At 44.3% G+C, this 23028-nt stretch overlaps 2 protein-coding genes across 9 annotated transcripts in view; both read right to left on the bottom strand.

Annotated features, from left to right (window-relative positions):
- Nucleotides 1-1637: 1637 nt before the first annotated feature.
- tnfrsf11a (tumor necrosis factor receptor superfamily, member 11a, NFKB activator) lies at nucleotides 1638-19249 on the bottom strand. Of its 5 annotated transcripts, none has more exons than XM_037078325.1 (10): nucleotides 19193-19249; nucleotides 10222-10300; nucleotides 9675-9800; nucleotides 8929-9075; nucleotides 8731-8821; nucleotides 8249-8328; nucleotides 7968-8075; nucleotides 7358-7407; nucleotides 6278-7214; nucleotides 1638-3228 (listed from the first exon to the last, which is right to left on the bottom strand). In XM_037078325.1, the coding sequence occupies exons 3-10, from the start codon at nucleotides 9706-9708 to the stop codon at nucleotides 2945-2947; spliced, it is 1731 nt and encodes a 576-aa protein (XP_036934220.1). In that variant the 5' UTR covers nucleotides 9709-9800; nucleotides 10222-10300; nucleotides 19193-19249; the 3' UTR covers nucleotides 1638-2944. The 5 variants fall into 5 exon arrangements, with proteins under 5 accessions (XP_036934220.1, XP_036934216.1, XP_036934219.1 ...); XM_037078321.1 differs by lacking the exon at nucleotides 19193-19249 and adding an exon at nucleotides 14588-14936; XM_037078324.1 differs by lacking the exon at nucleotides 19193-19249 and adding an exon at nucleotides 11660-11723.
- The window catches only part of relch (RAB11 binding and LisH domain, coiled-coil and HEAT repeat containing), a 33596-nt gene continuing 28485 nt past the window's right edge, over nucleotides 17918-23028 (bottom strand). For 3 of the 4 annotated variants that reach the window (XM_037078316.1, XM_037078317.1, XM_037078318.1), the window contains 3 exons: nucleotides 22300-22388; nucleotides 21632-21702; nucleotides 17918-19309 (listed from right to left, as the gene is read on the bottom strand). In XM_037078316.1, the coding sequence (XP_036934211.1) occupies nucleotides 19189-19309; nucleotides 21632-21702; nucleotides 22300-22388 (281 nt within the window). In that variant the 3' untranslated portion in view covers nucleotides 17918-19188. Of the gene's footprint in view, nucleotides 19310-21631; nucleotides 21703-22299; nucleotides 22389-23028 lie in introns of those variants that run through there. The other variant, XR_005071368.1, reaches the window with a different exon arrangement.

The following is a 23028-nucleotide window of genomic DNA, read 5'->3' as shown; positions in this document are numbered from 1 at the left end:
AATACTCAGTGTTACATGTTTCTTACGTCAATACATTAAAGGTGCGCTGTGAAGTTTTGGGGATGGAAAGTTTAGGTCTTCATTGACTGACTTATTTTATGCGTAAACAAACTAAGTAAACAAACTTTATTTGTCTTTACAATTGAATAAATAAATCGATTTGTTTTACCTTGTTTGCATGTGGCGGACCCTGCCACCTTTCTAGCTTCAGACAGTGTTCTGGCGACTTTAATCTGAGACCACCTTGTTTATTCAGTCATGGAAATTAATTAAGTCCAGTTATTACCTCATTAATTGTCATATTAATTATCAATTAATAATAATTGGAGTTTGAATTTCTTAGTGCCCCATTAACCTTTAAGCAGCATTTTAAGGTTTACAGTGACGTCACTTGAATTGAATTATTTTAAGCGATTCATCATATTTCTAAGCTCCTCACATGTCCTGCGTGCAGAGTCACTTATCTGTGAGGTAACTAGACACTGCATCTGATGAAGAAAAACTGCCTATTGGGAAAATCTAACTAATCTAATATATAACTGTCTGTGCAAAAGAGAAATCGAGATGCTGGATCCACAGGTGAGCTGACTTCAATTTCAGCATTTCACTGCTGTGGATTTTTCTGGTGCTTTCCACAGGAAGGTCTCAGCTGTCACCTCGCTCTATGCAAGACTGTTATCCTGACTGTGGATCGCGGTGATAGTGACCTCCCCCCTCTTCTTTCCCTTTATGTGATTAAAATATAAAGGGGCACCATGTGGCCTTGGAGAAGAAATTAAAAGTCACAAAAGAGAATTTGTCTGATTAAAACTTTTTTGCCAAAACCACGTGGTGCACCTTTAAAAATAGAGTGTGTGCTGGTAAATGGTCGTATGTTTGCATCAGTGTGTTTAATGCCCTGCTTTTTTTTTTTTTTTTTTAAATGGGACCAACAGAGACATGCCTTGTCTTTAGATTCCTTCTCTTTTCGCCCTCCTCTCATACAGTGACCACTAGGAGGTGCACTGTCACAGCTTCCTGCCTATCATCAGTCAACCGAGAGACCGTTTTTGTCACACGTGGAAGGCCGGGTAGGGGGTAGTGGGGGGTGGAGAAAAAAAAAAAGCCGAAATGATTTCAATCTACAGTCAGGTTCTGTGTTGGCCCGGCCAGCCAAGTCTCATGTAAACCATGTGAAAGCCAGTCATAACTTCCTGTTTTCCCAAACAACCATAAAATAAGCTGAGACAAGATGCACACTTACACACATGCACGCACGCACACACGCACACACATTTATAAACATACTCCTGCTGACCCAAACCAGGCCTAAATGAGTGCTGCCAGCTCCTCTCATGTGGTCTCGCTGTGACGCTAGCTGGTCTGACTGCTAGATTAGTTTCTCCTCACAGCTGCTCGCCATCCCTGGGCCTGATGAAAGGCTGCCTGCCTGTCTGTCTGTCTGTCTGTCTGTATGTCAGCGCGGGGACGAAGACAAAGCGGCCTTGCCACATGTGTAATTAGCATTGCTTCACAAAGATTATAGATCATCTTGGGGAGATAAATGACTGACTTCATTGTAATTTGCCGATCCCAGAATAGCGGAGTTGACATAGAGAAACCACAGAATGCAGGATGGAAGCCATCCCTGAAAAGGATTAGATGCAAAACATATTTAATTTTTGATCAAAATATTCTTTCAGTCGTTCATTGCAATTGTTTGATTGATATGTACATAGTTACCGAGAGGCTGCATACATATGAGGTTGTCATTGAACAGTCCCTTTTAACTCCTTGAGCGAGAGTGTTTGCCTGCTGTTAATGGCTCCGCTCAGCACATCCACAAATCAACAGAGAGAAGGCACAAAGAGAGTATTCATTCTTATTGTCACAAGAAGATCAAGCTCCTTTTGAAATATATACAAACATTGATCACATATGCATCCTCTGAAACAATACATAAACAATCTACTTTGTGAAAATTAATTAAAACTAAATATAAACAGGCTGACATTTAACCTTTCTTCATTAAGGCTTGCACATTAAAACATAGTGGAACAACACAAACCAGTATTAAAATAGCTTATCAAATGCACAGCATTTTTTTTTCTTAGACACAAACTGCACCTGGGGTGCAATGAGAAGAGAATAAAAAAAGTCTACATACAGAATAAACAAGCATCGTACCCAACCTGACTGTCTCTCTTGAAAATTAGCTTTTGTTAAACCCTGAAAGCCACAAGAAAGGGAAATTCACTCAGTGAAATGTTTAAATTTCATAACAATTGTTTTATTCTTTAACAAACTTTGAGATTACCCTGCCAGATCTTAATGTAGCAAATCGATTAACTTTTCTACCATAGAAATATTTACTTTGGCTTGAAGCTGATGGAGCAAACACAATTATTTCCACACAGTGGATGTTTTGTTGTGTAATGGAGCTCATGAAATCATCCAAATGTCAAATTTAGGATTAAAAAACCAGGATAGTACGGAATTAACCCAGACTACTCTATGACAGATGGTGGGAGATTCTATCAATCACCTGGCTGCAGTTTTAATGCAATAGTAAAAACATGAAGTTCCTCCAGTCTGAACTCTCATTCCACATCCAATTCCCAACAAAATTCCCCATCACTGTCTGGAATGAAGGGGGTTTCCATTTAAAAAAGCCAGCAGCTTTCCACTGGAAAATGAAGAAAAGGCACTTGAGAAGATGCCTGAGACAAGATTCAGCAACTAATGTATGAAATAGAAAAAAAGATTACATTCCATCATTTAGTTAAAAAAACCTTCCTTTCATTGTTCATGGAACGCTGGTATGGAAGACAAACTTTGTTTTATTTCCGTGTTGTTTTTTGTGTGTGATTTCATTGGGAGCTAAGATTTCTCGGGGCATTTGTGTGACATCTAACTGATGGAGATGATCAATTGCACTGACAGATAAACAGCCATCGGTTGCTTTTCACTTGCGCAGCGGCCGCTTCTCCATCACTTCCTGGACTGGCAGTGTCTCGTCTTGCAAGGTGCTTTGGGAAACGGAGTCCCCTTGTGACCTCGGGCAGCTCTGGAAAAACGGGGCTGTCTCGTTGGCCTCTTCCTGGACGGGGCTCCCGAAGGCGTCGTCCTGGCCCGCCCCGTCGCTGCCTAGAGATGTCTGGCTGACGTACACGACGATCACGTCGCCGCTGAAGTTCATCACCTGACCACTGGAGATGAAGGTGGTGTTGTGGTTCCCGGACACCTGACCTGAAAGAAAAAAGATTGCGATAAGTTAAAGAAAGGCGTGTGAGTGGTGACAGGGAAAGAATTGGGACGCCATTTATGGTCAAGATTTGCCCGGTATGTACATTTTTCTGAAAATGCCTACACTTTTAGCCACAAGTGGGCAAGTGTGACAAAAGCCTTTGTTTCCTGACAAATGACAAGTGCAATGACGCCTCGTTGTGAACTGTGTCGAAATACGTATATAAATACATATGGTATGGTCGCCTGCCTCAAAATTTCCCCTTACATACACGCAGATAGAGCTTCCTCTATCCATGATGCAAGTGAAGAGGGGACTATATCTTGGCTAACCTCAGATGACAAATGGACAGTGGGTGTAGTGACCATGCAGAATGACCACAGGGAGGCCACAGCTACATAGACCGCCATATCATATCCTCTCTGCCTTATTTGTTTCGGTGTCCGGCACTTTTCAGCGTGAGAAACTCAAGACCTCTGAAAACAAGCCATTTGTCAGGGTTTAGGGTTTTTACAGACGTGGCTGAATAAATGGTAAAAAAAAAAAAAAAAGTGTTGTTCAACTCTCTCTAACCAAAGCAGAACTTTCCACGGTCTATCTTGTAAGAAAACTGTACAAAACTGTTTGTACGAAACGGCAAATGTACATCCATGTTTTGTCCGTGTATGGATTTCAGCGAGGTGAATTAGGAATCAAACTGCCTGTTGTTCTTTTGTAAGCCACCACTCACCACATTAAGCCTCTGGTTCCTATTTTACCCAGCCTCCTGTCTGACTTTCCAGCAGACAGGACCGGCCGACCCTCTGTGACTCACGGCTCATGCTTCATCTATTCACACATGTGCGCGCGCACACGCATGCACGCCAGCACAGTAAATGTAAGCAACACTCTAACAGACACTTTTACTCCTACACACACACACACTAAAAGGCACAAATAGCCCTATAAAGTTGCGAGGGCAGACGAGCACAATCACACACTCCCAAGAAAGTGTGTCTCTGTGTTCCCCAGCTGAGAGCCTTTTCCCGGAATACCAGTCTGAGAGGTCTAGCTTGCAAGAATGTCATTTCACCGCAACTTTGAAAACAAAGCTCGATGGAATCTGCTTGGGTTCTTCTGTTTATCCTTTCTTAATACTGAGCTGATTTTTCTGGATGCCCAAACAATTGCAGCAATACAGTCCACTGACAGGGGTTTTGAACCAAAGACTAGAGCTGAAAAACCACAATTGTGCACAGTTCTCGAGCTTATTTTACCTGGACGGCTGCCGGGTTTTAATTCCTTGACCGGAAAAATATATCGGGGTCATTACTTGAACAAACTGTTGTGGTGGCCAGCGGATTACCGTGGCGCTCTATACTAGACAGCTTCTACGCGAAAGCTCCGGTCTAGAAATATTTCAGGTGGACAGGTGAAAGCTCTGACCCTCGCTCTACCTATAAATAGCACGTGCGGGAACCCCTGTCATTACTGCATGATGGGAAATGTTGTTCGTGTCAGACCGGCAAGCGTGCAATTAAAGTACCCAGTCATCAGTGAGAGTTAAAAAAAAAAAAAAAGTGCTTCACAAGTTTGTGTGTGTGTGTGTGTGTGTGTGTGTGTGTGTGTGTGTGTGTGTTTTTGTTGGGTGGGCAGGGTTATAAAAGTATTACTCAAGCCGGGCACATCTTGCTTCAATTAAAGCTGTGGTCACTTTGCGCAACCCTTTGGAGCTCTGGGTAAACAGGAGCTTTGTAGATGGCACAGTTCACACTGACACACAAACACACAACACTGTGTTGGAGTGCGGTTCTGGTGGTTCGCTAGCTCCTCAAAACACTCACGTATCGTATTCCTGCTCCCTGTGTGGTCCCCCCCCCCCACCAAAAAAAAAATGTGGGCTCCGACTATCAATTCTGGCTTTAATAAAAACATATTTCTTGGAAACAAGCGCCCGAACGTCTTATTCTCATGCTGAAACCAATCCTGTGTCAGAAGTTTCGCTCACCTAATAATACCCCAGTTTGAGCTGACCACTGTCCCGCTCAGACGGTTCTGATAATGCTGCTTTTATAACTCACCATAACCGCTCATTGTTTGGGTCGCAATAAATGCGTTTCCCGGAGATTTTTCTCTTTGGCAGCGTGTTAAGTTCCTGGTGAGAACAATAGAAGTTCAACCATGTGGCAGTAAAACTTTCCATTCAAACCAACATATATTTCATTCTGTTATTCTTGGTGGCCGGTCCCACCTATTTTGCGGAAAGGGAACGCTGCTATGTAGTCCATCAAATCGTGTATGGCTCCGACCCTGTGGCAATACAGTGGCGACTGCCTACATAAACAAAGAACACAGAATCCACCTGGCAAACACAACTGTGCTCCCACAGTCTTTGTAATGAGCCGTTCCTCCCCGTAGCGCACTGCCGCCGTGCATTCAGCTTTCAGTGACACTGTCGAGCAGTCACACCGAAAGAATCCAGGAAATATCCAGCTCCATAGCAAGTTTTTTGTGACAAGACAGCAATAAAACGCCCTCTGGGAATCTATCCACAGGCGTACGGAGGATCAAATGAATGGAGAGCAAAAGTTTGGTAGTCGGTATGAAAATATAAAACAATGACGGTGGTACAACGTGACAATTATGCGATGCTGAATCGGAATGATGAGATGGACTAGCCAAGTAAGCAAAAAAATATATATATACAATAAGTCAGACTTTTTATTTTTAAATGAAAACCAAAAAACAGATGCTTATCATAAGTGGTCATAACTTTAAAATAAAATAAAAATGAAAAACTACTGATTTGTTGTAATTTAATTAGAAAAATTTAAAAATTTTAACTATGACTTCAGGTCCACATTTTTGATTCACCACATGTTGACCTTGTTTGAGTCAAACTAAGGAGGCTGTCTAAGTGTGTCATAATTCTGACTCATTATCTCACAATTTTGACTTCCCACTGCATAGCTTTGAATAATGCTGTCACAAGTATTTTTAGAAATTCCTCACTGAAATGGTCTTTGATACAAACTAGCTTAAATTCACAGAGTTTTTACGTTTTTCATCTACCTGAGGTAAGAGTTGGGTCAGCCAGCTGACTATGGAGGCTCTCAGGTGTGCACTCCAGTCCTGACTCCACAGAAGAGAGTTTGTTTCCCTTGCTGTCCCCCCAGGAAAGTCCCTGGCCTTGCTCCGGGCTCGAGGCCTCAGCCGGCTTGTCCAGGTAGAGATCTCCGACAGATGAGGAAGTCATCAAGGGGCTAACCGAGGTCATCGTGAAGGCTGCGCTATTATCTGTGGAGGTGGAGTCTGTGCTCGTCAGCCTGTAAAAATCCTCCTGTTTTACCAGTGGCCTGTCACTCAGGTGAGGTTTGAACTCCGGCCTCACCTGAGCCTGAGACAACGGCAGGCAGAGCTCAGGACTGGATGGAGGGATTGCGGCGGAGGTGTGGAGGAGCGGCGGAGAAAGAGAGACAAGTGATGTAACACCTGTCTCACACTTGGACGAGACCGCAGTTTCTAGATTTCCATTCCCCTTTTCTCCGCTGTTGTCGGACCTTACAATCTCACTTTTCTCCTCTTTGCCACTTTCGTCTCCGTCCAGCCCTCCACACGAGCAGGTCCCTGCAGTCCCGTGGCTGACGGCCTGGCTGCAGTCCTCGTTCTCCCCTACTTCCAGTGGCTCGCGGATGGGAATGATGCACACGCAAGAACCTGCCAACAGGGGAGACACGCTTGCGATCTCCTCATCTTCCGACACCTCCTCCGGTTCTCCGGACCCTTCGCTCTGAGCCTCCGTCTGCGTCTTCCCCTTGGTCCCTTCTTCCTCTGTGAGGGGCAGCGACACCTTGACATCGGGAACGGAGGTGGGGAATGTACAAAGGGTCTCATCAGCTGGACTGTGCGGTGCTTGACAGATGAGTTTGCTCGTTTCGCACGGTGTACATTTGGGGCCTCCTGGACCGCCTCCTCCGGCTCCACTGTGGTAAAGAGGGGCCAGGGTCTCCTAGAATGGCAGAAACAAAGAAACTGTTATCACTCAAGGGCAGCATTTGCTCCAACGCTTTCATGTGATTGATCAGTCTAGCAGGTTTACAGGATTACTTACTAGTGTATTTGCAATGCGTTTTTCACAAAACTCCACTTTACCTGTTGTATCCTAGTTCTCTTCAGATTCTGGACACAGGACCGCAGATTCACTAGAAAAAGAAACAATTTATTGCACCTTAATACTGGATGAATTCAGGAGCAGAGGTCTTATTGACAAGAAGGCAGGTAAACAGTTTGAATACTATTTTTTTAAGTCAAACTTGAGGATAAAAGTGAAATTTTCTGTTCTACAATGTACACCTATAACATGTTGTCAAGATTGATATGGATTTGAATCCTAATGTCATTGTCTTGTCAGCATGTTGTTTGCATTTTAGCATGTTAGCATGTTTACCCTTGTGTAAAACTATAGTATTTTACTGCTTAATGACTGCGTTGTGCTGTACAACGCAATTACAATATTCACTTCTTGTATGGTTGCTTCAGAGTGCCGCTAAAATTCAAATTTCCAGCAGCTTACTGTAATATTCCAAATAATTACCCCTAATGCATTGCAAAAGCACAACTACAGAAGTTCAACCATGAGAATTTCTTGTGATCACCTGCTGTTTGATGACAGTGAACATATTGGGGGGATTTGATATCCCAAAAACACACAAAGATACAGAACAAGTGGTGTTGCTTTCTACTTGCACACTGTTAGACCTACCAGAGAGTAATTTCAGTTTGTCCTTGTAGCAGAAGAGGAGCAGGATGAGGAGACACAGAACAGTGATGACTGACAGAACAGAAACTATAACCCAGGAGGGCGCTGGAGCTGTAAAGAAGAGGAGTTCGGAGCTTACTTTTCAACTCTACAGCGACCGAAAGTCATAAATGTCTCCTAAAGATTTCAAACATCTTGCAAAGACACAATGAACCAGACCACCAGCCGCTACTTTAGATTGGCTTCGCGTGGTCTGCAGTGAAAGTGTCCGCGCCGTGTCTTACCAGGTGAGACAGGTGGTCCACAAATCGCGTCGGCCTGAGCGCTGCCGGGCTGAAGTTCACTCCTGCCCTCAGCCTTACAGCTAGAAGAGAGGGTGAAATCACAGAAACATAGGGTAAACAGGAATATCTGTACACACTGACACACTGCATGTGTTTTTTTTTTCCTTTCTCTACAATTAACCGACCGACCCGCCCCGCTTTACAAATGGACCTGCAATGACGAAGAGGGACGGACAGATGGTCGAGGAAAAACAAAATTCTCTCTCTGTCTCTCCATCGTCATCATCATTATCGTCGTCATTACAGATCCGGCCAGCAAGTGGAGGCTGGTGTCTGGTCCGGGTTTCAGGGGAAGTGGTGTGAGCATTACTCATGACAGCTGGCTGGTGGTGGGGTGGAGAGCGACTACCCAAAACCACCCACCTCACAACATTAAATGATTCCCGGCTAACAACCTCGCGTGTCTCCATATACACACTTACTTAGTCCATGGTTTGCATTGTCCAGCGCTGTTGACCTCAGAGAAGAAGCCTTTCTTACACCCAACGCAAATCTTCCTTCCATTAGTAGAATCTGCAATTAACAACATACATTGTAGTATATATATACATATATATATATATATGTAAATGACACACTCACTCAGTGTTTCATTTTCATTTGGCTCAGGTGTGTCTCACCAGGGTCCATCTCGAGTCCCTGTCCGGCGCTGCAGGTGGGTATCCTCTCACAGAACTCACAGTTGATGGGGTAGCACTGGAGGCCGGCGTCACATCGGCACGGCTCCTCCGCCACTGGGTTCTCAGGCCTCGTCATGAAACCCTTCCCTGGGGGTCAGAGCGAGGAGCGTTTCAGCGCAGAGGTACATCCAAATCCTTTGAAAGGAATGACAACGTGTGGCGCATCTAAAACCCCAAACCACAGGCTCAATCGGTATCTGCGTTGCGGCTTGTGTAGAGTCAGGGAATTTGGCTTTGTCGCAAAGAATTTGAGTTATCCTTATAATAATGCAAATTGATGCAATTTAATTTTCATATTTTCAGTCTGTGAGACATTTTCCTGGAAGTCACTGTAGTTTTGAGTTCCCTTCCTCATAATGAGACGCAGGAACATTTTTGTCATGATCAGAGCTTTGTTTGAATAAAAGGAGAAGTCCAAAATCAATACAAAAAGCATGACAATAAATACTTTTCCAAACCACTCTGGTTTAACTTTGGCTGAGACTGTATCAGAGGTGTCGCCTTCAAGGAGAACTGTTGTGCTTTTTCATTTGTTTTTATCTCCTTCAGCGTTTTATATAGGTCCTTGACCTTTAAAGTTAAAGGGTCAAAGTCTGGGGGGACTTAAAGAGACAGGTGCTAAAACAGAGCAGTTCAGACAGAGGCGGGACACTGTGCTTGTCCTTGTTCGAGCTCCGGGGACTCACCTGGGTCACAGAACTTCTGCTGAATACAGCGCATCTCTTCAGTCCAGCCGGGCTGGTATTCACCACGACTGCATCTGATACATTTAGTCGGTTGGGAATCAGTGCAGTGAGTATACACACGGAAGCCTAACGGAACAGAAAGAGAGGGAGAAGGGTAAAAAGAAAGACAGATGGATTTAACAACCCGTGCATAATCACAGTAACCACTAAAAACCTAATGGAAAAAGAGAAGAGGGAAATTGACTAAATTAGAGCCCTTTTCCTCTTTTTACAAAGTGGATATTTCTAGTGGATCAAATGTCACAGTAAATTGTGCGTGTCTATGTGTGGTTGTGAAAACACATGTGTATTTCAGAGCCATTTCTAAGCCAAAAGTTCCCTTTTTAAACATCCTTCTTTTAATTCATGATCTTCGCAAGCGGAAATCTATTTCTATTTCATGCTGCTTCCATCGAGTAAACCAGCTATGCAATATGTTCACGCCGCTCTCTGGTGTTCTGCTCTCATCCATATATAAGACTGTGTTTGTGTGCGTGTGTTGTATTACCTGGTTCACACTTTTCGCAGCATCTTGAGTTTTTTTCATAATGTTTTTCATCACATGTGAGAGATTTGGAGACCACGTTCTAAAAAATAGAGATGGAGACAAAATTAGTTTGCTGTCGTTCTGCGTGAACAAGCAGTGCCTCACAACTTTCCCTGACGAACACGTCGCTTTTCTGATGCGACTCTTCTTCGCTTTATCCTTCAGATCCCCGCGTGATATTTTGAGATGAGTAATGAGAGGAAGAGGAGCTTTTCCAAGACATGCCCAGGAATTCTTTCCGCACTCTCAGAGGCACCTGACCACAGCGCTGGACTGTACAGCATCTGAAAACCAGTAAACCAGACCTGAATGGTACCCAGTTACGTAACGGGAACCAAGTGGAACTGGTGCAGTCAACTCCAGTTAACTTGACATGTATAAACACTTGTAGCAGACACTCTCTTGGTTGCCCACAAGTGATAATCGTCAGCCGATAATCAGTGGGAATACCAAGTTCAAGTTCAAGGTCTTCTTTAGTCCGCAGCGTTAACATGGATCCTCAGAGCTCTTGTTGAAAAGGAAACATGGAGGTGTACTGTGAAACATCTGCCTGTGTTTTAAACTATAAAATACTGAGAATAAAAAAGGCCTCAAAGGTAAACCAGTCAGTCTCTCTCTCTCTCTCACACACACACACACACACACACACGTACATACTGAACACGCCCTCCAGCCAACCCAAATTAGGGGCTGGTAAACTCCTCACCACATTGCTGAATTAGAGAATCTGGCTGTTATGACAGAAACTGTGCCAAAGCCTCAGTGTCTATATATAAACATAGAAAAACACAACCTATAGACCTGCCTGCACTCTGACCTCGGACCAACCACCCGCTTTTTGTCACTCAGCCCTTCTGACAGCTCCTGTTTCCCACGAAAGTATACACGTATCCGGTCATATATGTGGCGTGATTTGTACATTAAAGACGACATTGCACAAATCCAGTTATGTGACATGTGACTGTAACTCACAACAGATATCTGAAAATGTTTCCTGTTTGGAACACCAAAAATACATACCCGGAGGAACCGCTGAAGTTGTGGTTTTCTTGGCATAAGATTAAAACTATGCACAGTAATATTAGTTTAAATTGAAAAAAAATTGTTATTGGTCAGTTTCTTTTTACTTCCTAATATCTGTGCTGGCCCCCAAAATTGGCTGAGCTCGAATAAAAAAAAAAACAAAAAAAAAACAACAGCACATGACTCCGACATTGTCTTTCCCACCCTCCCCTCCTTTCGCCCATGTTGTTGTCTTTCTCACACCTCCACGTTTCTGAGCTCTGTTGGGTCTCAGTGTCTGCCCGGCCTCAGGCTACAAACATGAGCACTGCCAAGCGTTTAATTAGCTCCACTCAGCCCCTCACACATCAGCCAGTCTTTTGTTTTAGACTCTAACCAGAGGGATAATGATGCACAGCTCTCGTAGCGTGCACCGCAGTGCTAACGAGGACCATGTGCTGCGAGCAGACGGGAGCGACAGGAGTAGGAGAGGTTCCCAGGCTGAAGAGGTTCAAACTGCAGTTTAGAGAGAGACGTGGAGGCACAGCTGTGGGGCCTTGTGGCGGTCAATCCGGACAACCGGGCCAGAGTGCGCAGGAAGCCAAAGGAATGCTGGGAATTGTATTTTCCTTACCGCCACATCTAAACATTGGGTCTCAGCAAAGCGAGGCAGTATGTTTTGACACACTAAATATATGAAGGAGGAAAAAAAGAGCTGATCCACCCTATATGATTATAGGTTCTGACAACGGTCACGTCGGAGGACCAACCTCAGGACTAACTTTATCTGCTGTATGGATTCATCTGGACACTTCTGCATCGGATTGAGAAAGGAGACAAAGTTTCCTGTTTCTCCACAGATATTCAGTTACCACACGGCCCCCCCCCCTTTTTTTTATCACCTTTTCTGGGAGGTTTTGTTTATCTTTTACAAATCCTTCACCAATAAGGTGAGTGTGGGCAGAGTGCATTCCATTTGCTGTCAGAGAACTGGAGAATTTGCATAACGGCCGCAGCAGCCGCCGGCACAGAGCCAAGAGAAGCACTGTGTGACTCTTAGGCCTCCGCAGGCTTCCAGCGGTCCGTGATAAGGTGCTGTAAAAAGCCCAGTCCAGTCTCTGTATAGTGTGTGCTTGCACCTGTGATCACTTCTTCAAAGGCCATAAATACAAATGCTTTGAAGTGACACCTGCACAAATCTGGACATGGACAAGTTTTGAAACTGATAAGTCCTTTCACAGTCTTAACCACACAGGCAACTTAAAAACTTAAGAATAAGAGTAAGAATAAGCCTCCGAATGTCTTATCTCACAAAAAAAGGCTTTGTGATATTCTCACCACCCAACACAAACTGGGTATCAAATGACAAGCTCTGTAAGTTTTTCCAGGGAGAAAAAAAAAAATTATAATAAAAAGTCCACCGGTGCACTTGAACTGACATATTTTAGAATTGGAACAGGAAGAGTGGCTTAAAGAGGAAGAGGAGCTGGGAAATCAGCAAAGACAGCCAACAGCCTGTGAACAAAACAATCACAAACTATGAAAGTCGACTCAACGCCAGAGGAAAGCAGATACTGCAAAAAAAAACAAAAATGGCTGGAAAAGAAACCCTGAGACGACTATTGTCTGTGCTGATTGTTTTTAACTGAGGAATGTTAACTGAGGCCTTAAAACAGTCATAATGTAGTCACACATGGCTTCATGCTTCACCTATCAAGGTAATGTCTCTGTTGTCCGTGTAGTTAAATTAAATTTAGATGTGCAAGCCTGAAGCAATGTCCTGCTGTTGCTCAAACTGAGGTAGACACAACACAGATCCCTGATGTGCCGGTAGGTGGATGGATGAGTGAATAACAGACACATGAACGGATGAATGCATGGATGGCAAAAGAACAAGTTCGGAAGCTATGAGTCGAGGCAAGTAAATTAATCCACCAAAAGCCCTGTTCATGACATGCTGACTTTTTTTTTTTCTTTTTGCGCTCCCCACATCTTGAAGTAATCTTGTATTGCACAATGTCACACAGACAGTTTGAAATGAATTTGGAAGAGATTGGATGAAGCGGTTGAAAACCAAGAAAATGAAGGGGAATTCTTTCGGGATATTGTGAGTCAGTGATGGCAAGACCACGGTGAGAAACAAAACCAGAGCCAGAGGTTTGCAGTGTCACCTTAAAACGTACACGAAAACTCTCTGCTTTCCTTTCGACGCGGTGACTCGTTTTCCAGGCATGAAACAAATGTGACTTGAGAAAAACATTTTTGAGGGGTTTTGTTTGTTTGTTTGTTTGTTTGTCCCTCCCCTCCTGTGCCATCAGCTCTCTGGACCTCCACAGGATGCAGTGCCCTCCCTTGGCATCATCTCATAGCAGCATATTTTGGATAGGCAGAGAAGGAAAACAGGGATGAAGGGGAAAAAGAGAGAGAGAAAGAAAGAGAGCCTGTTCCAGTCAAAGTCATAACGATGCTGGTTTACGGTAACGCAGGCCAACAGGCAGTGATAGATCACTGGTGCCCAGCAGTCCCGCCACTACAACCACAGCTTATAAACTACTCCACCTGGACGGAGTTAGCTGCTTGGACTCAACAACAAACATGGACAACATGATAGGGGCCATTCACTTTTTGTTCCCCCAGTGAAACCGTGGCAGAGGATCAGCTGGGGTGTAGTGATTATAATGATTTTATCAGTATCTTTGTTTTTCTGTGTTTTTTTGTTTTGTTTTGTTTTTGTTTTTTGCCACAACAAAAGAGATTTGGCCTCATGTGATAGTAACTGTAACAGTAACAGTCTGTCTCCCGGTGGGACCCCCCCCCCTGCTCCTCACTTTGGAGAGCCTCTCCTCCGGCGCAGCTAATGAGCTTCCTGATGAGCCGCTTGGCCCGCGCCGGTCCCCTCTGGAGCCGGGAGGGAGCGCTCGGTGAGGGGAGAGGAGCATCCAGCTGCCAGCGGCGTTTTTTGCGGTCAGAACAGGGGAGGTGGACTCGACCCAAACACAACTGTTTCCAGTCAGTGTCCGGGCGTAGAAATGCAACCCCTCCCTCTCTTTCCCCCGCTTCTGACCCCGCGCATACAAATCATCCGATGCGATGACACTTACTCTGGTTTACGGTCACATGTCTTCATGTCCAACAACTCAAGCGAAAACAACCCATCCTGACTCCCTGTCTCCGGGTTTTAAACTGCCAGTGGCAGCCCTTAAAACGTAGCGCGCAGTTGACAAAGCATTTTTAAAAAGTAATCATCGACTTGCTTGACTTTGAATTGATTGTATCAGTAAAAACGTTCAACCCTCTTTTCAGCACCAGGAGTGTGTGTTTTTACCTGTGCGTAAAAGCCGACGAGGACGCACGTTATCCAGCCTCGGACTATCCAACTTGTAGAAAAGTTCGGTCTCATCTCTGCGGCTTGGTGAAGTCTACTTCTGAGGCAAACTTTTTTTTTTTTTTCCTGTCTCGGCCAAGACTCTTTAACACCGAGAGTCACTTCTTCTTGTGTGCGTAACTGCGGCGGTTCCTCCACACCGTCTCACAGCGCATTCTTGCGCCTTCATTCCCGGGTTAGGCAGCTGCAGTTCCCCACCTCTCTTCTCCTCTCATCTTCCTTCTGCTTTCACCCACGCGTTGTGGAGAGGGGCTGCATGCAACAGCTTGTGAAAAACTGACTGACTGACTGACTGACTGAAGGAGGGAGGGAACTCTACCACGTCGTCATGTGTGGAGGAAAAAGTTCATCCCACCTCTCTCTCCTGCCTCTTCTGCTCCCCCCCCAACCCCCAATGAATGAGTGTGTCTCAGACAGTTAGAGTGTGTCTGTCTGTGGGGCAATATGAAGATTCATAAATGGGAATTAGAGGTGTGCTGTCACAACACGTTTCTGTGATAACCACTCAGTTTATCGAGCGGAATTCTCATGTGATTATCCAAACAAGGTGAGTCAGGACCTCATCACGGAGACATAGTCAGATATCTGACCCCCCCCCCAGCACTGTAGGCAAAGCATGTGGTCACTTTCATAGAGTCTCCCTTCCTGCATTTCATCATGGAGGTGAGTGGGCGGCCCGAGCCTAGTTCCTGGAGCGTGGGCCCTGGAACGGCCGGGGCCATTCCTGCAGTCTACAGAATGCATGTATTTGAAACAGTTAAAGAGATTCCCCTCCAGGAAACAGCCCTTCTCTGCTGCCAGGGCAGATAGAAGGAGAGAAGGAAAAAAAAAAGTGCTGGGTGTGTTTTCCTCTGAATTTGCATGGGCCAAGCCTGCTTTTGGCAAGACATCAGAGGGAAGGCCTGCGAGTGGAGAATATGTTCTCTTCAAGGTGACAGTTATGCAAATATTAAGTTGCATGAGGAGGCCGCGGATGGATAAAACAGGGCAGACTGGCACGAAAGTGGAGAGGTGAACAGTGTAAAAAAAAAAAAAAGAAAAAAAAGAGAGAGATGTAAGGAAATTAATCCTCGATGGAGGCGAAGAAAAATTAGAGAAAATTGCGTTTATGTGCAGCACTCAATGTTGCCGCCCCGCCTCCAGGCAAAACATGTCTTGTTGTTCCCATCATTCAACGTTTGAGTGTCACCGTATAGAATGATATACGTTGGGGGGGTTTGACACGAGAAGGTTGTTTTCAAATTGATCTGCTGAAAGAGGAAAGTTTCTGTGTGCACACTAAAGGGCCCGAGAGCACGATGTGTGACATCACAACTACTCGAGGAACCTAAAGAAGAAGGAGGGGTCTTAACATCATCCTATCTGGCTTTGGTGCCAGCTGTACACTGCCAACAGCCTTTCCTGCACAAAGTTGAGGAACAATCAACATGTTGATAAATGAAAAATGAAGTGAAGTCTGAAGTGCGTTCTTTCATTTTGTGGAGGCATTTCTTCGCATTTCTCCGTGCATCTCCCATTGACTTCAATGCAGCTGGCACCAAAGCAAGATTGGGATGTGATGTCATTAGTCAAAGTTAAGTATTTAATAGTCATATGAAATCATGTGTTGAGGAGAACTTGAGGAGAACAAATCAGCGTGGATCGATGGAGCGCGCATGAACGATGCGTATCCAGAAATTCTCACGGCTGGTGCTCAATCGAGGTGAGTAGACAGATGAGGAACTTTATGAACTCGCACGGTATTATGGTGGGAGAAAAAGGGAAACATAATGAAGGTTTTAAGCCAAGCCGGTGGAGGTAATGGGCTCTGTCCTCCCTCTCCCCCTCTTCCAGTAAAAACATGCTGAGAGAAGCAGTTTTGTGGCGAGGCCTCTGCAGCTCGCACAGTAGCAATAAAGAGCCCGATTGGCCTCTTTTAGCAATCAGAAACCTCAGCTCGACTCTGATCTCAACCCCAAGTATTCACACCGAGGCCAGCCCCTAACAACAAATCTGAACAGGAAATGCAGAGAGAGAGAGCGAGAGAGAGAGAAGCCCCTGTTGGGCCTCGCTTCAAACACAGAGGTTCAAATGTGGCTCGTTTTGATGTGTAAAGACGTGGATGGGCTGGAGGTGGAAGCCACGCTGCTTTCCAAGCATCGCACTCAGGACTGACCCGGGTCAGAGCGCAGACTGCGTCTCTCCGTGAGCATGTGGGTTGTGTTGCTGAGCATCACTTAAAACATGTCAGAGTCTCACAGAGGGGGCCCATTCCAGCTAGCTCACACGCACCAGAAAAATGCATGCACACGCCATAAGCGGCCGATTTCCATTTCGAGGGAAAGCAGCCGCCAGCCCAGTTTTTGGTGCCACGGTTTTGGAGGAAGCTTCAAGGGTTCGGCACGGTCTCCCCCCGGAAAGTATGCAGGGCTGAAAAACAGGCACATGGCAGTCACATACACTGCAGAGCAGAGTGGAATAACAACATTAAGGCTCAGCCACCATGTTCCGGTGGTTTCGGGGTTGGATGTGCGCTGCTCCTGCTCGCTGTGGAAACAGATGCTGTGACCTGTGAGTCACCGATGTCAGCTAGGGCTGCCCGCTGACGCCATTTCTCAACGGAACAGGAACAGGAACAGGAACAGACACACACACACGCCCCAGGTACTCATATTACCATGGTGACAAGGAAACCTACGCTGAAATGCCAACAAGTAGGATGCACAAAGAACAAAAAACTACCCAGTATGGATGCAAATCACATAGCAGCTCTCTGTCATCACACACACACGCGCACACACACACAAAGCTCCGCCTCTTGTCTTGTATCAATTATTTGTCCACCTGTCGATTTATCAGCACGGTGGTTGAATATTAGCTTGAATATGCAAATTCCCTTCTTTATCAGGGGGTGTTCACTCGTGCAATGTTCAACTACTGAATGAGTGTGTTATTGTCAAGGTTAAAACTGCAAACACATTTTCCACCAAGATATATTGTGCTGTCTAAGTCTTGCCCTGAATAGCATGGATTAAGAGATAGCGCAATCTTGACGGCAGATCTGAGCTTTTACCTGCATGTATTTATTTGGGGTCAGTTGTTCGGAATGTCCCTTAGGATGGACTTTGGTTTGCTGTACCTGGCAGACAATAGAGCACATCAAAGGGTCGGACGCGCGGAGTGTGCGTTTGTCTGCGAAATGACTCTTTTACAGCCTCCAACACCTGTCGGCACTCGGAGCCATAACTCCTGAGAGCGCGCGGGACATTCAGCGAGGCCTCCACCAGCACGTTTAAGTACACAACTCCATCTTTTATTACACCATGACACCAATTTCAAATATACATAATGAGTACCGTCCTCGTCAGTTCAGTGTATGGTACAGTTATTTACTGTTTCTCTTAGAGCATATTGAAAAAGAACAACAACATAAAAATAGAACCAAATACCCACTTTAGAAAAAAAAACAAAAAAAACAATTATAAGAGACACTGCAACACGGAGACAAGATGCAACGGACAGAGAGGGAATAATTATGACCAGTGTTCTCTATAACTACACATCGCCAAAACGGATAAACAAAAACAACAAAAAAAATCCATTAACAGTAGTGATCATTTTCATTATGTATAAGACTCTGAATTAAAACAAATATATATATATATTTAATAAAGAACAAAACAATAAAGTGAAGTGCAAATTTCTTTGGAAGTTCGAATAAGGTTTGTGTTTTCTTCATTAAGACATAAATAAGTTATAAAATAGAAGTTATCAAAACGAAAAAAAATCCAGAGACAGACTTCGAAGAAATAAAGGCAAGACAATTCTTTTTCATAGCTTCAAGTAGGCGATACTTCTTGCGCCGCACAGACACACCGTACAAGGCATTCTTATCAGAGCCATTTTGTTGTCGTTCGGGACAGATTACTCAAGAACAAATGCATCGCGACGCATCCGCTTGTCGCACAACTCTTCCTTCCAAAAATGGCGCTTAAAATTGTAAATAAAATCCAGCAGGCCGTGCTCAAGAGTTTTTTTTTTTTGTTTGTTTCATAGAGACGTGTGAAGCTCTTTCCGATACAAGAAGTACTGCACTGAAATGGAATTAAATTCTGTGATACTTTCAAGTCCAGAAACTTCCAGAAATCAGGTCCCTTGTTATCGCGTCGGAGAATGAATCTCAACACTGTCCAGTTTCGCCTTCACTGCTCTGTGCCTTCTTTCTGAAATGACAATGTTGAAAACACTGATTCATAAAAGCAAATCCCTAGTCGTCCACAAGGCTCTCGTCATGAAGGAGATAAGGGGGGGGGTACGCCTCGGCTTCCACTGCAAAGAAACCATTGCTGTTCACCTTTAAAGTGCGTGGAGTCCTGCTGCCCTGGAGATCGGAAATCAACACAACCTTCAACAAACCTCCATTTCTTTGAAACTGAATCAACAGTACACTTGGTTTCCTTCTACTTTAAGCTGAATCAATGCCTTTTTTCCCAGTATGATGAAATGCTCCCAAAGACAGCAGGGGACCCATCAGTTAGTCGCGGTCAGTCAGTGTCTGTGATTCACTTCTTTCTCTGGAAGACGTTGGCCAGCATCGCGCCCGAGGTGGTTAGCTGACCCATCTTGCTCAGGAACTTGGTCTTGGCATCCTCACCCACCAAACTGGAGGCGATGGACATGGAGCTACAGAGAAAATAAAAAAAGAAAAAACAGGATGTAAAGGTTGGATTTGGACATCATGAAGCAACAAGGTTTACCACTGATTTATCAACATTCATAGACTGACATGACAAAATGCAAACAAAAGCAGGTAAGAACAGAAAAAACTCTCCACAATCCTCCACTATCTATTGTCCAGCTTATGCCAGGTTTTACTAGAGAGGAAATGCTGTTTGCCAACCCCACCCCTCTGATTTTTACAGTCTAACGGCTCCATGAGTTCCTCTTTTGAGTTAGCTGGAATTCAGACTTGCACAGAGGAGCAGTTACAACATTCTGTCAAGCTGCTGCATTGCACAACAGAAGAGCAAACATCCCATCTCAACACCAAAACTAAAGTCAACGGATATCGGGGACTCACTCTGTTGATGGATGCCTTGTGGCATGAAGACCTCAACTCTCCTGCAAACTCATTCAAATCACAGCTTCTTTTTGATCACTTCACTTGTACATACAATCTCATTTTGCCATTTCAGATTAAGGTTGTCTAGAGCATTGATACTTTGATTTTTCCCCGAGGCCATCTGTTTAAAACAATGTGATCTCAGTTAATCATACATGCGACAGTGTCCAAAGTACTGAAGGTAAAAATAACAAAAGATCTACAGTCAGATTTTCAAACCAAAGATGCACTGATTTCTTTTGGCATTCAATCTCAAGCAGCTAGGCCACCTTGTGACTGGAGGCAGAGGCAAGCAAGCAGGCGGCACTAACGAACGTCATAACAGCCAGCAAGCGGTGTGTCACAAGAAACAAGCTCGACGTATTCAGAACTAACATTAGCTGACAAAGAAAATAGGCGGAGTGAGGCGGATGCAGAAACAAAGGCAAAAGATTTGCAAAAGGTGATTCAGACCGATAAGAACTAAGACACCTGCAGATCTGTTAATTTAAGTGCACAGTTATTGTCATTAATGGGGTAACTCCACTAATTTTTACACATTAAAGTGTGTTTAGAGGTTTTGGGGAATACAACTACACGCGGGAATGAAGTAGTGCAAAGTCTTTTGTGAGGCAAGAGGAAGATGCATGTAATCTGATAAACTGCCACGTTAACTGTGGGTAATGTAGGCGCCAAGCTTTGGAAAGAAAGAAGACTGTTGGTAAAAAAAAAAAAGATGCTATCTCGGGTTCTGCTGTAAGCATTCTGATCATCATTTATCTAACACAATGGCTGTGCAATGCCAGACCAGTCGACTGCTTTTCAAAACGTGGCGCCGACATTTCCCACAATGCAGATGGGCCACTGAGTGACATTTTTCAGATTACATACAGTTTACTTCTGGAGCCACAAAAAAACTCCATACTACTTTTTTTCACATATGTAGTAGTAATCCCCAACACCTGTAAACACACTATATGAAAACATTTTTAATACGAGGAGAAATGGACATGCATGTGTAATGTAATACACCGGAGTATGGAAACTTTAACATCAGACTCAGTGATGCAGAGCAGCAAATAATTACAGTGAAGTTGTGTGATGCCACTTCAGAAAGTTGCTCTGACAGACCGCTCGCTGAGCTGTGACAGCCACAGAACATCAGGGTTTCCAGATTATTTCATACCAGGAAGTAAATAATCAATCAAAGAAGAGAAGGGGGGGGAGAGAGAGAACGTACATCCAACCGGGCCAAAACCCCTAAACAGATACGTGCTGTGAAAATAACGATCCAAGTTATCAATTACAGTAAGAGTCGTCGAAGAAAGACACGACCGACCTAAATGAAAGAGGCTTTTCCTTTTGCACAGAGATTTTAACCTCAGAGTTTAGCTGATGGTTTTGAGGGGGGAGGGACACGCCCAAAGCTGATCGTATGCCCATAGAACGAAGCAGACATATACACACTTCTTACATCCATATAAACACGCTTCTCTTTTTAATGAGCCCCAAACACATGTTAACAAGATGGGAGAAACATTTCTTAGAAGACTCCCACAGTATGGCTGCCGTCCCAGCTCTCTGAGCGGTAACAAAACAACTCCTCTCATTTTGTGCTCTCCCTCTCTGTGAAGATACCCACATAATGAGTGTGGTTCCAACACTCTTACATGTTCTCCTCTACCCACGGGGGGAATGAAGCCACAAAACGGGCCCAGTCCCAGTGCCGTTAAGCGGCCCCTCTCCTCACAGTAGGCCTAATTCTTCTCCCTGCAAATTTTCCTTAAATACCGCTCGTCGCTGTTGCAGCCTCTCATGCAATGAAGAAAAAGGATATTTTGCAATTCATTTCAGAGGAAGCGATGCAGTGAATGGGACGGTGTTAACTGTGTGTTTGCTCTCACCCTTGTGCATCTGCCATTCCTCTGTTTTCCACCTTGATTTCACACTCCTTGATCATAGAACTCAGAATCACCTGCGAAAAATGTGACAGAGAAGGATTCATTTGAAATGTTGCATCTACAAAAAAAACTTCTCTCATTAAAAAAAAAAAAAAAGAGGCTGAATCTTACAATTTACTAAAAGATTACGTCAAGGAATGCAATGCCATCTTTACTATTAAACAGCATGGTTATGACAACTAGAGCGATACACAACGGGTGGTGTGGAACTAATTCAGTCCCAACGTGATAAAAAAAACAGAAAAAAAAACAATCTGGTGGTATTTGTATGTTTTAATGCATGAAAGTTCCAGTTTGGAAAAAAATAATTCCTGTCCTCTGGTATGTAGGCCTTACAGACAGAGCGGATGTCAGTTGATCGTTAGTCACCTTCGGAAAACGCTCACATGAAAAATGCATCACGTGAGATTTGGAGACACAAATAAACCCGGTGGAGGTGCGTGTATGAGTGTGTCTGAGAAAGAGGTCAAGAGTCAGACCGCTCCATCGGCACACGAGCATGCAGACAAGATACTATATGTGGCCGGTGTCTGAATATATGAATGAAATCTCCCCATCCTCCCCCTCCCTCCACTTCCTGAGTGTGAGTGCGTGTCTGTGTGGCTCCTGACCTCGTGCTCTGGGGAGAGTTGTTCCATGTCGGCGCGGAGGCACCTGAGGCCAGGCAGAAAGTGGTTGACCATCACCTCTTCGGAAATGACTGCGCAGGAAGTTAAGGACTGGAATGAGAAACTGAAAACTAGAATGACTGCCTTCCAGTTGCACGGCTCCGTGCAACGTAAAGTTTACATTCATTTCTATCCTTACTCATACAAAATTAATGTTACTGTGCCTCAAATCAGCACGGCCAATGAGCTTGTGTTGGACTACCGCTGTATGTCTATTAGTGTGTATGTTCACTGAGTTGATTAAAAATAAAGCCAGCCATTGAATTACTTATTTTTACCAGAACTACGAACTACAAACTCTGAAACGTGGATGCTATGTGGAGATAATGTGTCATCACTTTACCATTTTGTCCTATGAGTCGTGTGTGAAATGTTGTCAAAATTACTGTATGAACTTCTGGGTTATGCTCAAAAGTGGGTTTTGTGGGGCCACGGTGATCTTGACCTTTGACCCCCAAATTTCAAATCACTTCATCTTGGAGACCAATTGGACATCTGAATCGCACAGACGTTCCTGAGAAAACCTGTTTCACAGTAATGAGACACTGCTAGGAAGACACTGGCAAGGAGCATAGAGAAAAAAAAGAAAAAAAAAAATCTAGATGATCCGATGTTACGCCATTCTTTAGGGTTTCATCATTCATACACAAGTTATCACTACACCACCTCTGC

This window comes from Acanthopagrus latus, chromosome 19 (assembly GCF_904848185.1).
Source record: "Acanthopagrus latus isolate v.2019 chromosome 19, fAcaLat1.1, whole genome shotgun sequence".
NCBI lineage: Eukaryota > Metazoa > Chordata > Actinopteri > Spariformes > Sparidae > Acanthopagrus > Acanthopagrus latus.
Note: the sequence above shows the minus strand (reverse complement) of the source record. Positions and strands in the feature narration are given on the sequence as shown.